The 17,984-nt window shown below is 39.5% G+C and overlaps 1 protein-coding gene and 1 pseudogene across 4 annotated transcripts; both read right to left on the minus strand.

Annotated features, from left to right (window-relative positions):
- Positions 1-813: 813 nt before the first annotated feature.
- LOC146473056 (DELTA-alicitoxin-Pse2b-like) lies at positions 814-4,911 on the minus strand (annotated as a pseudogene).
- Positions 4,912-9,747: 4,836 nt separating this feature from the next.
- Positions 9,748-16,591, minus strand: LOC146473057 (prostasin-like). Of its 4 annotated transcripts, none has more exons than XM_085118925.1 (8): positions 16,507-16,591; positions 15,374-15,522; positions 14,853-14,938; positions 13,951-14,309; positions 13,718-13,856; positions 12,226-12,279; positions 11,008-11,067; positions 9,748-10,577 (listed from the first exon to the last, which is right to left on the minus strand). In XM_085118925.1, the coding sequence occupies exons 3-8, from the start codon at positions 14,905-14,907 to the stop codon at positions 9,784-9,786; spliced, it is 1,461 nt and encodes a 486-aa protein (XP_084975051.1). In that variant the 5' UTR covers positions 14,908-14,938; positions 15,374-15,522; positions 16,507-16,591; the 3' UTR covers positions 9,748-9,783. The 4 variants fall into 4 exon arrangements, with proteins under 4 accessions (XP_084975051.1, XP_084975050.1, XP_084975053.1 ...); XM_085118924.1 differs by having other exon boundaries at positions 11,008-11,070; XM_085118927.1 differs by lacking the exon at positions 12,226-12,279.
- Between the last annotated feature and the right edge of the window lie 1,393 nt (positions 16,592-17,984).

The raw sequence follows: 17,984 nt of genomic DNA on the forward strand, positions 1-17,984 counted from the left end.
ATTTCCATGTGGTGTGGCATCCTCCTCGGCTTCAAATTGACGAAATTATTTGCATTCGAGATTTTTCAGGTGCAAAGGATTCTGGAAAGGTTCTTATTACAATTAAGCTACAATTATATATTACTTTTATAATTACCGTTTGCAAATCTGCCAGAGAAACATTGTATCATTTATTGCTCAATTGCCCTCAACCTTTCTGGATAGCTTTGAACTTCTATGCCTTTTTTATTTACAAAGGAGAGAATCCATGTCTCCATCTCAAACTCTTCAAGATGTGTGTTCTGTTTGGTGTTTTGACAGGTTCTTACCCCTTGCTTAACCATCTTAAGCTCATCTTCTCTTCATTGTGAAGCTTTTCATTTGGGATTGCAGAAGAAAACAAGTTCTTCTTCTCATGCTTGTACTCGTGCATATCTCACACCGATTTGCACCAAATTTTTCTTAAGCATATTCTTGTGCTTATAGCACTTACAAGTGTGAAGCAGTCTTTACAAGTAATAATGAAAGGATAAGCATACGTGCAAGCTTAATCTGGGAGACCAGAAGAGAAAAATACATACATGATGCCTAGTCAAAGCATTTACCATGTTACATTATGTTTAGTCAACTGGCCTTTGAGTGGAAGACCTTGTTTCGATACAAAACTAAGAGCTCTTCATATTTAAATGCATAAGAACAACATCATTTACACATGGTAAGCAGTACGATTTTCAGCAAAGTAAAGTTAACTCCACCACCACTGCCACATGAAGGTAGTGTCACTAAGCTAACATTACTGTAAAACCGTCTATTTCTGAGTTTAATTAGCGTCTATCTAAGAAGTTTAGAATACAACCACGCAACAAGGTAATTTATTGAGATAGCTTCTTACAAAAGAGATCTGCTGCGTCCCATACTAACTTTAAAGTTCCAACTACTGTGTACAACACCTCCACGTGCTGCTGGGCAAGAGTCACGTTTGTTACGTCAACATCCTCCTCATCAAAGTTCATTCCTTCATTTTGAAGAAGGAAGAACACGAACCAATATGCTCGCAAGAACTGGTAACTGGTAACTGAATAGTAAACTGTAACGTTTGCTATTCTGATAATACTACTGAACCCCCTCGATTTAACTGAGCGCCCCCTTATCACCAAGAATTTATTTATTGCTTATTAATTTATTGCTTCTTTTTGTATGGCATCCACACCAGGCATAATCCACACCCGTTCCCGCAAGCCAATTTTGTCGTTGTCGCAATTGCACCAGGAGCCAGTGATTTTCCAGTCGCAGCCTTTCCATACAAAATCATCCTCAGTGTTTGGGTATGCAGTAACTTTATGGACACCTGTGTCTTGCTGCACAAGTTGGTAGCGAATGCACGATTTCCCGTAGTAGGAACACTTAACTCCAAACTTGTAATGGCAGTCGTCGTTGCTATGACAGCCTTCTACGGCCAGACAGCACTCGAACGTTGGAGAATGCTTAGAGGAACCTCTGGCGTAGTCAAATTTCTGTATTTCAACTCCTCCGCTTTCTTCGAAGTAACAACCGTAATTTAAATACCCGAGCTAGTAGTTCTCCAGATTTACAGCTCTGACGAAATCTGTCTGTCTGTCTGTCTGTCTGTCTGTCTGAGCCGAAATCAAAACGACTTTGCAAAATGTACCACGACGAGCTGAAGGTGTGTTCGACAGATGCGTCTCGCTCACCAGCTGTATTCAAAAGTTTCTTAATCAGTTCATGTGTTCTATTCTTCATCAGAAGATTGCGAGTTTCCTTAGTCCCTCCTCTGATGATGAGTTTATTTTCCGTTTCCTTGTTAGTTACACTAGATATTTCACTTTTGCTGACATTTGCGCACGACGAAACACCGAGGTTACCAATATCATTAGGGTCTGTCACAGTAATACAGCTTTTCACCTGAAAATCTCTCTGACTGTGCGATGTAGAACTTTCCGCAAATGTCGTCTGGCTGATGCTCGATCCACGCTTTACGGAAGTGATAACGTGGGATCCGTATTTTTTCAAGAAGATGTCGTAAGCTTTCCAGGAGTTCTTTAGGCAGGGCATGTTGATTATCAAAGGTAATTTTTCAAAGTCATTGACAAGGGCTAACTTTAATGTGGATATCGTTTCGTCTATTAAACAATCATTTACCAGTAAAACCTTTTCAGTAAACGCTCGGACAATTAAAGATATTCCACTAAAGTTGGTTTCTTTTGAATCTACCTTCTGTGTAAGACTACTGAGAGTAACACCCAGAGTAAAGGCCGACTGTAACGAAGGCTGTAAAGTTGCACCGACAGCCATTGTTTTGTAAAAGGCTTTGGTGCTAGGATAGTATTCAAAGTTACTGCCTGAATAATGTAACCGTGTTCTTCTAAAGCATGTTGGAGGCAAAGGCTCAAAGAAGCTTGCCTCGCCATCCGGGAAATCCCCCAGTAAGTTTGTCTTTGGAAGATAGATTCCTTTTCCAAGTTCTTCCGTGTCGCTGCTAGCCGCGGACTGCACTGTATAAAAGAAAATGGTAAATAGGACAATTTTCACTTTGACATTCCCTCCTGTTTGCTGCGTTCAGCATTGTGCCATAACATATAAAGATGAAAACTGGTTTCATACAATGTATTTCACAGTTGCAATAATTGGATACATCATTTGCTATACGTGCTAAATGTGTCTGTCTCTTTAAATTTTTATAGCAGTTTAAGAAAAACGACAACAGTTTTGATTTTAAACACAAACAGACAGCTCTTCTATCATTTTCAGTTTAAAAAATCAAAACTGTTGTTCCTTTTCTAAGCTTTTAACATGTCGTATGCTATCCAGACCTCTTTCAGCTTTTTTTTTATTTCTTTTGCTTGTCAATCTGACAGCACAGACTGTCAATGTACACTGAAAGATCGGCCTATAAACCAGACGGTGCCAATGGTGAACATGGCATGCATGGTAATATAATTATATCTTGTATCGGCTTTACATTCAGATTGTGAGACAACTACTTAATTGGAAAGAATTGGTGTTAATTTATTTATTTTGTATTTATTTATCCATTTTATTGAGCCTATTGACTGCTTCTACTCCGCGAAAAACGTTTGACCGAATATTTTCTAACTACTTTCCCTGATATGTTTGAATGCTTACGATCATCACTCTCGTTTAAAATATTATCTTAAAACATTAGGGGCTATTTGCGACTGTTTTTCGAAGATTTTTGATTATATTCAACGTTTATTTTGGAAATAGAAATATTATAGTTTTTGGTTAAAGCTAAGAACAGAATATAAAGTCAAGCTTTACAATTTCAGTGGGACATCGAAGGAGAGTTCGGTAACTGGATCAATCATTAAAAAGTTAATTTGCACGTACCGAGACGAGTCGAATTTGCCAAATTTGACAAAGAAAATGAGCAGGAAGACGAAAATCGTCCCGATGTACTGTATAACCTGTGGTAGTGTTACAGATTTTTTAATCAGGCAGATTTTCATCCACGCTACGCTAACAGAAAACTGAAGACAAATCGGCCGACAAACTGTAACGTGTAACCTACTAATATCGGCCGTGTAAATTAGCCTTTAAACAGAGACAAAGCGGTGGACACACGCAGCAAGCCTGATTCACTGTAGTTCTCTCCCTTACCTCAGTGCCACAATCATTACCCTTGCTGCTTTTAATTTGTAAGTCTCTAGGTATAGGGCCTCTTTTGTGAAGTAAAAAGTCTCATTTTACTAGGGAAGCTTTGCATTATTTACGCAGTATGTTGGCTCTATTTACCTTTGCCGGCAGAAATGTTAGAATTTGGTTGGCTAACGTTGGGGCTTGAAACAAGGCCTGAAACTGAAATGGAATATTAGAAAGCTTAAGTGTTCTTATTTGCGGTAGAAAATGATATGATTCAACCACTTTGATAAATGCTTTGACGTTTAAACTTGCTAAAGGTTTGCACCTGGTTTGGGAAATACGTTTTCTAAAAATGTTGATGGGTCGCCTTCAGCTCTTCGTGGACTATAGCGAGCACGGATGATATCACCGCGGAATTTGGAATGAGCTAGACCAACTCCAATCCCAGATGAGCTGTTCCAGACAACCTAGACACGAAGAACATAAAAACAAGTAAAATATCAGTCATAGCATCAAATACCCTCTTCTCACATATAGAAAACCTTATTTCACGGTGGCATTTTGCTACCAATTTACGTTATTTGACAGCAAGTTTGCCTTGGCTTAAGCCTCATTGGGAGTTGTGAATCCGTTCAAACATTTTCCTCGGAGTAAATTTGTCCCTAATTAGGCCCGCTTCAAAAGTCGAACCTTACATGTACCGAACCAAATGTCAGTGAACGAAGGCTATTTTATTTCATAAGTTTGTGTTAGCTTCGGCACGCGAAAAGTTCTTGTCTATTCAGGCCTCATCCATTTCGTCGGCTTTGCGTCATTTCAATACTTCAATTAATAATTGCTATCATTAAAACATTGAAAATTAAACCATCCGCTTTCACAAAATCAACTTATTGTAACTAATGGCAGTAGAGCTTAGTAAGCCTATAAGCTTTTCGAGAAGATCCCCACATCATGTAAAACTTATATTATAAAACCATGTAGTAAAGTTAACATAATGAAATGAAACTTAGACATTTCCTAGCAGATCAACTAAACTAGAAAAATAGGGCCGGGTGGTTGGAAGTCCGATTAGCACAAATCCTGAGATTACTGGAAAAATGACCTGAGTTGCCATGGTACCACGTAGTAAACCTAGATCAGTGCTAATCGTGCTTCGAACAGCTCGGCAAAAGGAGTACACTCCCTTTTTGTTGTTTTTTTTTTCTCTTTATAGTTGTCTAACCTACATCAATCACTTCTCGAATCTTGGTTTAATTAATTTCTTATAGTTGTTGTATGATTTACCTTTCTTAAGATCTTGAGATCAGACATTACATATTAGCGCAACCTTTAGTCAGTGACAAAGTATTAGGGAAACTCGCATTGCCAATGTGATTGGCTACAGAAGGGTGGTTTAAATTTTTGAACGACTGACCTGGGAGCACGGGCAAGGAAAGTTGCCGAACACAAACCAAAAAGAAATCAACCATTTATACCGAGCGTTTTACTTGAATAGATCTGGTTATCGTAGATAACCAGACTAGTTAGCAAATTTCGACTCATTATGTTTTAATCCTTGTTAACTTTGATCAAAGTTAAAAGAGTAGTGAGTGTTTTACTTACTGCACTCGAACAACTGCGCGGAAAATGGGGTCTCCAGGAAACACAGACACTAAACAGATGCGAATGCTAAAAGTTTCGATTCAAACATCTGTTTATTAGAGCTATTTTCCTGATTAATTTTGGGGTCTCCCCCCCCCCCCCCCCCCTCTACAGAAAAAAAAAACAGATATCAAGTAATCAGAATTTGGATTAATGAACAATATCCTTTCCAAAGACGGATTTCTCAGATCTAAAATCCATTTTAGGATTTCCAAAATTCTGGAGTTTGCCTATTTTTGTTACTGTGCATACTTTCTGTGCATCTCGAGATACTCGGGTTTCCTATGGGTGGTCCCTTCTAATACAGGGATAGAAAGAGTTATCAAGTGCTCTTGGTATCCAAAAGAAAAATTGGGAGTAATAATAAAAGGGGTATCGAATGGTCTTTGCGAGCATTTGCGAGCATGCGAGCAGTGTGTTTATTTTTGCGAGCACGAGCAGTTGACAAATTTTTCTTGCGAGCGTCTTTAGAAAAATACAGATGGCGAGCAGCGAACACTTCGAGTACAGTTAGTAAATTTTCCGGTAGCCGGAATCTATCTTTTATTTAAAATAGGATACGTTGTTTTGCGCCAAGTAATAGCTAATAATTTGGCCGACACCTGAAAAACAGAATGGTAGTTACAGGCTGAACTCAGTTGAAGAAAGACTGAAGCCAGAGGTAAGGATGTTTCAATCTTTTTGTTTTAACCATATCATAACTGATTTTTCGTTTATATATGTATAAAAAATAACTACAAAGGAAGATTAACGAAATTTCGAGCAATCGAGCACATGTTAACGAGAATGCGAGCATGCGAGCAGTTGAAAAAATTTTGCGAGCACGAGCAAGCGAGCACTCGTGTAATTTTTGCGAGCTATTTGAGCAGAGGCCAAATTTTGCGAGCACTTTTAAATTGAATGAGACCATTTGATACCCCTAATAAAGCTTCAATTTCAAAAAAAAAAACGCGATTCGTTGCTTTGTATTTTACTATCTTTTAGAATAATTGTTGCTTAATTGTCTCTAAAAAATGCCCCGCTACCCCCAAATTTTCTTTCTGGTTTCCAGTCGGCCGATACTAAGGTCTGCTTTTCCAACATGGTCATAAACTGTGCAAAAATACTTCTGTATTAGGAGGCACCGTCCTTAAGAAGTCTGCTGTAGGCTGCGCGGGTGCATAATGTACGGATTCTCTTTTCTTATTCCTGACTGTAAAGCACTGGTTCGTTGTATTAACAAAGCCGCCATTCCTTTGTAGGCCAACTTGTTTTTACCTGTCCAAAATACGATATTAACTTTCGTGCTAAACATTTCCAAGAAGTAAGCAATTAACCGGCCGACTCTTTGTCATGCTTAAAGGGTCCAGATATCAGGCATCTCCAACCGGGCTGTCGTCAGATTTAATATCCTTACTGGTGCGATATATTGTGTCTGCAACCACCTTCAAAATCTACATGCCTGATGGAATGGATGCTGTGCAAACAATATTCCTCTTTCACCTCTTCTCACACATACCCTTAGGCTACTATTATCGTCTTCCAATTTGCATTCTTTATTAAAAACTATCGACTGCCATTCAGCACTATGGCTTTTAAGACCGGCCAAATACAAATATGGTTTTGCCCGTTTTTCAGACAGCATTAGGAACACTATACGGTATACGCGTACTTGCTAGATTTTCTTACCCAGTTGAGTATTCTTGTTGTATTGGCGCATGGAAAGCAATAAGGGCATCCTCTGGCATAACCGTCCATAATTCTGTTAAGTTTGAACGTATTACTTGTAATCTCGTTAACTTCACTTCGAGTGGAATTGAGCAGAAGCCAGGGCCCTGTGATTCCTTGTTTATCATCAATTTTAATTGAGTGCATTTTAGCGTTATCCGTCAGTCGCGGGGGCGCCTTCTTATTATTGATAGGTCTTTAGTAAACTAACCGCAATGTTTGGTTCATTTTTCTGTGTGGTTGTAACGCCTTCGATCAGGGTGTAAATTTCTGGGCAGACCCTCTTCCTTCCTGTACGTACCGCTTGTTTCCTTCACCTCTATTTATTCAGGTTTCTTTAAGACTCCCACCTTTATCGGCATAGTATAAAGGCCAAATACATCTCCCTGTATTTCCTTTATAATAAAAGAAAATTTATCACTATATCAAGTTTACTCAGTAGTACTGATTGTCTGCTCCACAAACTGAGTTCAGCAGCACGGCAAATTGCTCTAATAAGCTCCGTAGCCGGTAAAGGATAATATATTCCACCATGGATGTGCCTGTCCATTTCAGTTGCACACATAACATACATAAACTAACAAAACTGACCTGTGCAAAGTGATTGATTGGCAGTCCGAAAGCTTTGGGTAACCCTGTCTGGTAGTCGTAGTTCTTTTCCTCGCTGTACCATTGCTCAACAACCTTGACGCACAGGTCTGGAGAAGGACCTTTGTTTGCTTACCAACCCCAGAAACAGCACCAAAATTTTGCCCCTGGTTGTTCTTGTCCATGGTTTTGTTGTCGTGTTCGAGTTCGTCACTTAAAGCCAGATAATCGCACCATTTTTGAGCTTCGTCTCCCAACTCTTCCGACCAGACAAGAGGCTGGGAACCATGAAGATTTCTCAACTTGTTGTGAACTTTCTCGCAGGCCTTATCACATTCGCCATGTGTGCTGACCACTGAATGATTTCATTGTCGTCAAATGCGAAGTAACATATATTAAAGCAAATTTAAATTGTTAACTAACCAAAACACTGCCTGTGCGACATCATAGGAAAAAACAAATACAAATGGTCAACTATAATATGAAAATAACTCATTGTGTAATATATCTGACCAGAATAGAATAGAAGAGTACGTATTATTAAAGCACAAAACCGAAAGGACTCTATTTTCTCCCAAACTACTTGTTTGGGTGTTTGAGGTACTTTATCACAACTGGTTTCAAACTGAAAGCTCAGGATTTTGAAATAGGTGAAAGTAATAATCATGGTGACGTAACTGCACGTAACTGGTGATCACATCGTAATGACCTTTCTTGTGGAGAAGGACCAGTTATTTGTCCCCGGGAGGCCTGAAGGCTTGAATGAGATAGACTCTGTCGGCATCCGCCAATACGATCTGGTAAAAAGAGAGGGAGCTAAGTCAAAATGGGTCAACTCGTAACCGTAAAAGCTGCAGGGATTGAAAGGCGCAGTGGCTTCGTGGTGTAGCAGGAGGGCTAGTTCTTTTCTAATCTTTCTTCCATGTTTGAAAGACTCCCATTTGGCAGTTACCAGGGCCCCAGCACAACACAGTTCGTTGTCGTTCTGCATGCGAATGATACTTTGTATTAATAAGTTTGAACGCTTGGGGATGTTAGTGTCCTGGTTTCACATTTCGTTAATTATCACTTCCACGTGAAACTTGACACACTTCCGTGATAGAGTTGAAAACTGCTATCATCCATTTCGATGTTGTTCAATGCATCAGTCAAGCGTTACAATCCCAATCCTTTGTATTGGTGGAATAGTCGATCGGAACCGATAGAAAAAAAAATCGGTCCTCGTCAGTCATGCCTGTGTCAAGTACTCGATTAATAGCCCGTTGCAACCCTCGTTGTAGAACCCTCACCAAATGAGGACGGTCCACACAATTTCCGTTTGTCGTAATCGAGTGCTAAAATGGCGCTCATGCACTCCTATCCTATCAATGCGCTGAACCTCATAAGGACTAATGTCAAATTCAAATGCTTTTCGGCATTGGAATTAATGCCACCACCACTTTGTCGAATTAAGTTTTCTTGAAAACATGCGCGAAGAATGGAAAAATATTGACCAAATTTTAATTACACCGATTAAATTGGAACCTTTAAAGGGAGGCAAATAAGTCGAAATGAAAGACTTTTTGAGCAATATTGTGCAAACCTAGAAGCAACACCTACAAGGTCAGCTTAATAAAGAAAACTGTAGCTGATTGGAACGCCCTCAAGGCCAACATGATCGATCAACTCAGCGTAAAAGTGAACTTAACTCCTCCTCAATTGCAGAGGTCAGCCGATGAGAACAAAGAAAAGAGAAAGGATGCTCTCCCTGTCACCCCGCGCCCCCTTAGTACCCAATTTTCCTTTTTCTTCCCATTCCTTTCGCTTCTTTATTGTGAAGGAGCCTCTACGGAGGAGAGAGGCGTGGGGGCAGTAGGGGCTGCCTTGTTCCTTGTAAACATGATCTTTGCTCTTGGGACAGCAAGAAAAAAAAATGACGATAGCCCTGGAAACGATGGGTTAACCTTCCACTTGTATTACGTACTTTATTGTTCAAATAAGCCTAACAAAGGTAGCGTTTTAACGTCTGAGACGTTGTGTCGACAATCAAACTTAGGCAAGCAATCAGAGAAGATGGATAAAAAACAAGTCGACAGTTTGAGTTTCCATGTTTGATCAAACCTTGCAAGCTTGTTACAATCAACACCTGTCATATACTGAACCAAACGCGACTGTAACACCACGTTTCAATACACTGATCAGTTTTAATGTCTCAACCCCTTTGCGATGGTCCTGAATAAATCAAAAGTTAAAGTTTTAATATTCTTATTAGTTGTTTTTAATAACATGAATAATCCAAGGTTTCAAATATTTTACATTTGTGTAAATATTAGGTGATCGAACTCTTGAACATCTCTTTCCGTGGCTTACAATTCCCCCCAAATAAAACTTCCCTTTATTGTAGCATGCTAGGGGTCCTCCGCTATCACCTTTGCAAGTGTCAAGGATTCTCTCAGTATATCCAGAACATAACATACTGTCAGTCAACCAACGGACGTTTCTACGACATTCCCCGGGGGGAAGTATGGGAACATCGATACTGCGTAGTATCTTCCCTTGTTTTCCTGCTAAGTAATCAACTCCAAAGCCGGTTACTGTGCAAATTTCTCCACCTGAAAACGAGACCGATTGATCAGGTAGGCAAATTGGTCTCATGTAGTCGTTGTACTCCTTCAGCGGTGTCTTAAGCTTCACTAGAGCGATGTTGTAGTCTTTGGTATTTTTTCTATGTAGAGGATGTCTTATCACTTTGACTGCCTCGGCTACCACCTCTTGGCCATCTTCGTTTTGATCATCGAATTCACCCAAGATTACTTTAAGTTTAAACTTAGGATTCACTCGAACCACAAAACAGTGGGCAGCTGTTAATATCCATTCCCGGTCCAGTAAGGATCCACGACAAAATAAGTTTGACTTTCCCAACTGGTTTTGATATCTGAAACCCACTTCCCAAGGAAATTCGCCAGGTTTCACCGGTTCAGTACCAGTTGGTCCTCCTCTTTTGACTATTCCGCAGGTGATGTCTTCCATGGGCTGTTGTTCCAGCTCTTGATTTGTCATTTCTGCAAGTGTTTATCGTAAACGTTTAAACCCAACATATTTCGTGTTAATATACCATCAGAACTTCCTTTTTGGATAATTAACGTACTGTCTGTTTCCACTTACAACTTCATGAAATGCGGATGCTAGCTACAACAGTAATCATGTTGCCTAGGTGTTGCACAGGGTTAAAGCGTTACCTGGCCAATCCAAGTAACGCTTTTGCAAAAAATAGCAAAAAGTCTACTTGAATTTTCAACTAGCGGTACTACGCGAAAAACTGTAGATACGGCATGATTTTACTGACTAACTTTGAACGAAGCTTGTTGAAAAATGATCTTGAATCATTTCCTGCCAAAAGTGAAAGAAGCAATAAAGTGTTTACATGTGAAATTGAAAAAAAAAAAAATAGAAATTCCAGTTCCAGAAGATGGTGCAGCAATTTTTTCTTACCTTCATCGGTTACCGTATTCATAGGTGAACCTACAGTAATAGATGATGAGCTTTTCGCGTCTTCTTTAACCATGTGAAAATAAAAGTGACGAACACCAGATTAGCGGGCTAACATTGTTTTGAAAAAAATCTGAAACATGTTGATTTATTTGGTGTAAATGCCGCGGCTCAAAACATTAACCCATGGCCAGTAACAGTCAACGCTTTTGTAAACGATTCGCAGGCAATTGATTACAATGCTAATAAATCTTAACCGGAGGAAAAATTCGTGCCTGAGTGGTGGGTTGAAAAGACTATTTTCGGATAACCAGTGCAAGCTTTCATGGAAGGCTGTAGTGCCATGTTTGGGACAAAATGTGAACATGTGTGTGATTTAAGCCGGGCATCTTACGGAAAGGCACGTTTTTCATATTTCTCAGTGATGATTTTATTTATTTATTTATTTAGTATTTATCTATTTATATATTTTATTTATTTATTGAGTCGTCACAGAATGTAACAAAAAACAACAGATGCAAGGTAAGTACAAAGGAAGGGGAAGGGCGTGACGGGGGGGCAGTAATAGAGCAGAGCCCAATTGACAACTTCACCTTTAACTATAAGGAAGAGAAACAGAACTGAAGAAGTCGTAGAGAACATGAATAACAATAGGAAGAAGAAGAAGAAGAAGAAGAAGAAGAAGAAGAAGAAGAAGAAGAAGAAGAAGAAGAAGAAGAAGAAGAGGAAGAAGAAGAAGAAGAGGAAGAAGAAGAAGAAGAAGAAGAAGAAGAAGAAGAAGAAGACAAAAACGTTAGTCAGGGTGGCTCGTAAGAGGGCAGTTTAGTAATGAAAAAAACTAGAGAGTTTGGATTTGAAGACTATAGAAATGGTGTTAATATTGTAGTTAAAACAGGAAGAATTTAATTTGCCCACGGTAAATAAGACTGGACGCGAAAGATAATGCCTCTGGCCATCCTCATGGTCAATCATAATGATAATCATAATCATAGTTATGGTCACACTGATACTAATAGTAGTAATGAGTGCTGCTGTTGCTACTGTTGTTTCTATCACAGCTACAATTCTGCTACTGTTACTATTACTAAATAGCATTTATGTCGAACAGATTGTAGATTAGATTCTTGTTTATACTTTGAATTGAACTGGACAACTAAAATTCGATCCAAATTCGATATATAAGTTAGGAATAAATAAATGGAAGCAGATTTCAAAGTACACCTGATGTGTTCGGGGACGATGCATTTAGTACAACAAATGGTAACTGCAGTGCACCTGCGAAAAGCAATATAAAAAAGTAGTAGTGCTTAGTAGTAGTAGTAGCCATTTGGGCACTAATTAAGGCTGTCTACACTATACCGGAGAGCTCTTGTATCGGCACCAAAAACATATCGGATAGGGCAATCGTTCGCACACAAAACGCCGATTTCGATTTTTGTACCGGAGCGATGCTGTGCTGTTTCGTTCTTGAAAGTGAATCGTCACATACCGGGTAGGTTTTCGTGACACTTTCTTGAGTAGTGTGAACAGAGAATCGAACCGAAACGGAAGTCAACAACGAGGATTGGATTCTAGTTGAAAGATGACGGCGGTTTGGGGCCACTTCACCAGGGTTCTCACCAGGCCGGAGTATTTTTCACAACGGCATACAATGCTATCCAGTATAGTGTAGACATAGCCTAAGTAAATTAATGGTTATTAACTGATATGGGTGGGGATAGTGGTGGCTACTTACCGAGATATCTACCAACACTGAGGTGAATAATCCTTTTAGTATATATCAAACCGGTGAATTAAGCCAGCCCCGTGAAGCCCTTTATTTAAGACCATTTCGAACAACTAGCGCTCGCAATCCGGATGAATAGCAAACACCATCTGGTGGAGCTCTATTAAAACACTTTACACCGTTTTGGTATATTCCAAAATTCGTTACATTCTTTCGAGAACATAATGAGAACAGGTAAAAGAAACTGAAAAACTTGTTTTCGAATTTATTCCGTTACAAAGTTTTCTACTTGATTTTGCTATTATTTGATTGTATATTATCTTAGGCAATCATTATACTATGACAATTTAGATCGTTGATGTGAGGTTTCATTGGAATGAAGCTTTGTAAACTACTTTTGATTCAGGCGAACTAAAGCCTGGTTTTCATATGCCACTGAAGTACCTGCTACATAACTGCCAGAAATATTTGCTGGGAGTTCTAGTGAAGCCACAGGTATGTCTGCAACATACCGCCAATGAATTAGAAAGCATTTCTTCACAACTTCGTATGAGTGCTCGCTGACCTCCATCATTTTGAAATTTAATGAATTCTGGGATAGATCTTAATATTTTCGGTATCGGCCAATACGTTTTCATTAGATGCATTTATGACAAGCATGCCGGAAGAATCGCCAACGTACCTGCGAAGTTGAACTCGAGCCAACTTTGCAGGCATGTCGGCGATAAAGACCTGGGAGGTCTTCTGATGCCGAAGGCTGATGTTCTCATACGTCGAACAGTTCGACAAAGACTGCAATACTACCTGGGATAGATATGTCTGCGGCACATAAGAACCAGAACTAAAAGTTCGAATTAATTATTGAAATACATTCAGCCTAATTTTTATTCTAAAATGTTCTCCAGTCGTTTCAAAACACAACTTTACAGTGAATGCAGGTTCACAGTAACATAAATCCTGTACATAGTAACATTAAGTGTAAATTACCTTTAGAGAAAACGTTTTTCTTGAAAGCTTGTGGCCCACCAACGGATCCTTTAGGTGAATACCGAGCCACTGAAATGAATCCATAAGTCTTTGAGATCGCACTACCAACACCTATCTCCATTGATCCATTCCATACAACCTACGGTGGATAAAAAAGAGCTTTTAAGTTAAAACTTCCAATTGATCTAAGCTGCGCCGTGCTAGTTGGGGAAATGTGATGCGAAACTGCCGACCTGTGCAAAATGCTTGACCGGTAGACCAGGCTGTTTGGCAGTTCCTTGTTGGTAGTTATAATTCTGTGCTTCATCATACCAGTTTTGTACCACTTCACCACATGTCACGCAGTTAGATGACCAAGCTCCCTGGCATTTAGGTTGAGGTGGAACAAACCAAGCTATGTTCTCCCCTTCGTCCCTCTCAGCCATTGTTTCTCCATCGTGTTCGATCTTATCGTTTATTGCAAGATACTCTGCCCATTTCTGTGCATCCTCGGCAAGTGCTTCGGACCAGATGAGTGGCTGCGCGCCATGGAGCTTTCTCAACTTGTTGTGTTCAGTCACACAGTTACGATCGAACAAGTCGTAAGTGCGGCCTAAGTAGAGGAAAATTAATGCATCACAACTTGGAGAAAAATACTTTCCAAAAACGAGAGAAGAGTATTAAACGTAAGTGTTCAACGCGATATACAAGCAATTCAGTAATGATACCTTGAAAATTAGCGAATATTAATCAAGCTGCTAAAGTTCTGAATAGAATCTTCTGGGTTCAGCAGACCGAATCGTAGTACGGATTCGTGTTCAGGTTTAGGGGACGGCCATCTCTGACAAGCTATTTGGTGTAAACAAACCAATCGAAGAAACGCAGAAATAATGAGTAACAGGAACAAAAACTAAGATTTTAAATACGTTATATGATAACTTATGCGAAAAAAGATGAGCAAGGATTCCAATCAAAGCTTTAGGACTGAAAACAACAATACTGTAAAACTTAAACTCCAGGGGAGACAGTTTGTTTTGACACAAAAATTGAGAACGACTTCACATGTGTAGCGGGAAACCTTGGTTTTATAACAAGTTAGGATTGTCCTTGCTTGTGTGTTAATACTACTTATATTATTTAACGAAATTGCAATCACCTGTCGATAATACCAGGCAGCAGACAAAAAGTAGCTGGAGAAAGTCAAGTTCCATTGATTTGTTTCCCTGCCATTCACATCTTCAACTAAATAAAAAGAATCGTTACTGTGAGCCATCCTGTCTGGTTCTGTTTTAAAATCTAAAATGTTTTAAACTTACATTACTTATGAACTCCACCATCTGTTACATTTGAGGAAAATATCTTGAGATAATTTTCTCAAGATTACGAATGACAAGTCTGATTACACTTTTTGAGTGTCAATACCTTTTTCAATTTTTCAAATGCCTCAGTTGCGTTGGAGGATGTTTGGTAGTTTCCATCACATTATTTTTTACCAAAACTCAACAAAATACAACAATAACTTTTATATCAACGTGACTAATTTTAGTTAGTTGACTTTTAACACATCATCTTTACGGAAGTTATATGGAAAAACAGGTATGACATAAATGGGCCTAAACCACAGCTACTTATTGAAAGAAAACGTCCTATAAATACAGTCTTATCGCGTACTTTTACCTGAAGAACGGTAAATTTTCTTTGTTTATATCACTGATTCCGTAACATACGTGCCGCCATATTTGACCGCATTCACAGCTGGTCTCATAGACCGTGTCCATGGTGGTACTTTCAACAAACAAAGTATGGCCACCCGTAACTGCAATCGCCTGTACCGAGTAAATTGAACCTATGCTTGATCAAAAGCTAACTTCTCCCGTAAATATCTCAAGGCATTATCGAGGGCAAGTAACGAAAGTTTCGGTGAAAGAGAAAGAGAAAGCATCAAAGGGGTTGCGTCAACTATCTAGATATGTTTGACACTTTCATAGTCGATTTAAAAGCTAAAAATAACAGCCTTGCCGAATTCGTATCAGCGTATAATCCATATTTTTCCATTACTTTAACCTGTCAGGTAATCGCATGAAGCATGACGCAGGAGTCCGGCCTTATTAAAACTGTTAGTCAAGACCGGACTTAGATGCCCACATTAATAACCTGCGTTCTGTGGTATGGTGATAAACAGTGACTGCGTACTAACGAAAACACAATCTCGAAGAAGGCTTACGGGAGCAAGTTAACAGAGCGTATGATCTGTGAGGTTTCCCCAAAGGAGGGATCGACGCGTGCCAAGGAGACAGTAGTGGACCGCTGAAGTGTTTGTATGAGGGGCGCTGGAACCTGGCGGGAATTGTGAGTTGGGAGAGTTGGGTACGCGCAGCCTAATGCGTATGGTGTGTGCACTAAGGTTCAGTGGGTGGAAAATAGTGTGAATGAAAATGAATGGAGCTATACTCGCGTCTCAATAAGACAGCTCAACAGTCTGAATAAAGGGAATGAGTAGTTTGTACTAACTAACAGTTTTAGCAGCTGCTGATAAAGAAGCCATATCAGTAAGAGTGTTCCGCTCGATCTCGGACTATAAAAAGAATAGATGTTCTTCTACTTCTACCTCTAATACTAAACATTAAAACATAGTTGGAATGGTCTAAAAAACTTAGTTTACTCACTGTTCACGGACTTGGATTGCTATTGTACCGACAACGACAAAATATGACCATTTTGAGGCCGTGATGCTGGTTTCGCGATGACCGCTTTAAAATACTCAGCGCCATCAAAACCTTAATATTTGCACTCATTCGATAGCTCTTTACCTCTTTTGTCGTTCCTGAATCAGTTTGGCCTTTTGTTGGAAAAACTTGAAAAAAACTTCTCAGTCATCAAAGCAAGCGCACATCCAGAGGAGTGCGGAGTACTCTCAGCGGAGAACCTTGAGAACAAGGTACTCCGCTGACAGATAGAGGGAACTTGCATTCGAGTTTTGAAATAAAGTCCAGTAGACCTGTGTGTGCTAAAAGAACTAAAACACATAGTTTAAGACTGGCAGTGCTACATACACAGGAAGTCAGTAAAATCATGTTCAATAGCGATTATTGCTGTTGTTCTTTATTTTGAACGTCGTTGAACGTTACTTGATGGATATCAGACCAACTCTCCAGCCCGCGTGGCCGGCGGTTCTGCGCCCGACGTTCACTCCAAGGTGCCCATATTTCTGGGTCGTGGCAAAAGGAGAAAAGGGGTTTGATAACAACAGCTAAACCAACACAATCAAAATTGTTTTTAAAAATTCAAAATAATACGACAGCGGTGGCAAATGCTGCAGAAATTAAATACAATTGGGATGGAATATATCGGCAATGCTCTGTCGTCTTCTGAGTGCCTGCATCTCTAGCAGAGTAAAAAGGACCAAATACCCCATTTTACATAGGGTAGAGACTACCTGTAAAGAATTACCGATTTAACAGTGGCTAGTCATTGTACGCATGTTTAAAGCAAGTTATTTAAGTGATAAAAAGATGATATCCCTCAACACAATCAAAGACATGGAAAGGCTCTCTAGTTGTGAGTTTCAATTTTTGAACGTTATCCGCTATTAATATCAATAAATTAATTGTATTATTATTCATTTTTTTGATTGGCCTCCGACTTTCGATTTGCATCTACTGGTTTGTCTGAGAATGGGCCAATCACACTGCCATCGCACTGTTGTCGCCCTTTAGTATAGACAGTATCCGCGTAACATCATCGCCGCCATTTTCCTGTACCATTAACAAAAGGTTTCTCCTTATTTTGAGCTCGTGAATTGCGCATGAGCAATGAGCGAGTTATTGTAAATCCAGAACAAAAATATCACTCGCTCGGACCTTCCATCGCTCCATTGGTCGCTCGATGTGCTGTAAACTTTTAACAATGTACTCCCACGTCTCGCTTAAATTTCTATACACGAATTTTAGAGTTCGAAATTAAAAGAAATGATCTAAAGAATACTCGACCGCCGAAAATGAGGAATTTCAATTAGATCAGGAGCCCCATTCTCGTCCCCAGAGCCCCAACGTTTTTTTTTTTAAATTGTTGAACGAGTGGCTCTGGGTCCATCCAAAAATATCTCTTTTTTCATTGGCTGTCGAAAACCTGATGCGCTATAAGGTAAAAATGCTACGCTTCTGCTCATTTGTCTTTTCTTCCTAATACTGAGCAGTACTGAGCAATAATAATACTGAGCAAGCGCAATGGTAATTTATCACACTGAGCGTGCGCTACCGGATGTCGTGAAATTCACGACATCCGGTAA

This window comes from Pavona decussata, unplaced genomic scaffold (assembly GCF_977016875.1).
Source record: "Pavona decussata unplaced genomic scaffold, jaPavDecu1.1 SCAFFOLD_95, whole genome shotgun sequence".
Taxonomy (NCBI): Eukaryota; Metazoa; Cnidaria; class Anthozoa; order Scleractinia; family Agariciidae; genus Pavona; species Pavona decussata.

Excerpts from the sequence above, each read along its gene's own strand:
- LOC146473057 (XM_085118924.1), bottom strand. The coding sequence starts at position 14,907 with ATGGAACTTGACTTTCTCCAGCTACTTTTTGTCTGCTGCCTGGTATTA. Across the intron at positions 14,310-14,852 it reads CTGCCTGGTATTATCGACAG|GCCGCACTTACGACTTGTTC; the intron begins GTGATTGCAATT and ends TCCTCTACTTAG. Across the intron at positions 10,578-11,007 it reads GAATACGGTAACCGATGAAG|AAATGACAAATCAAGAGCTG; the intron begins GTAAGAAAAAAT and ends AAACACTTGCAG.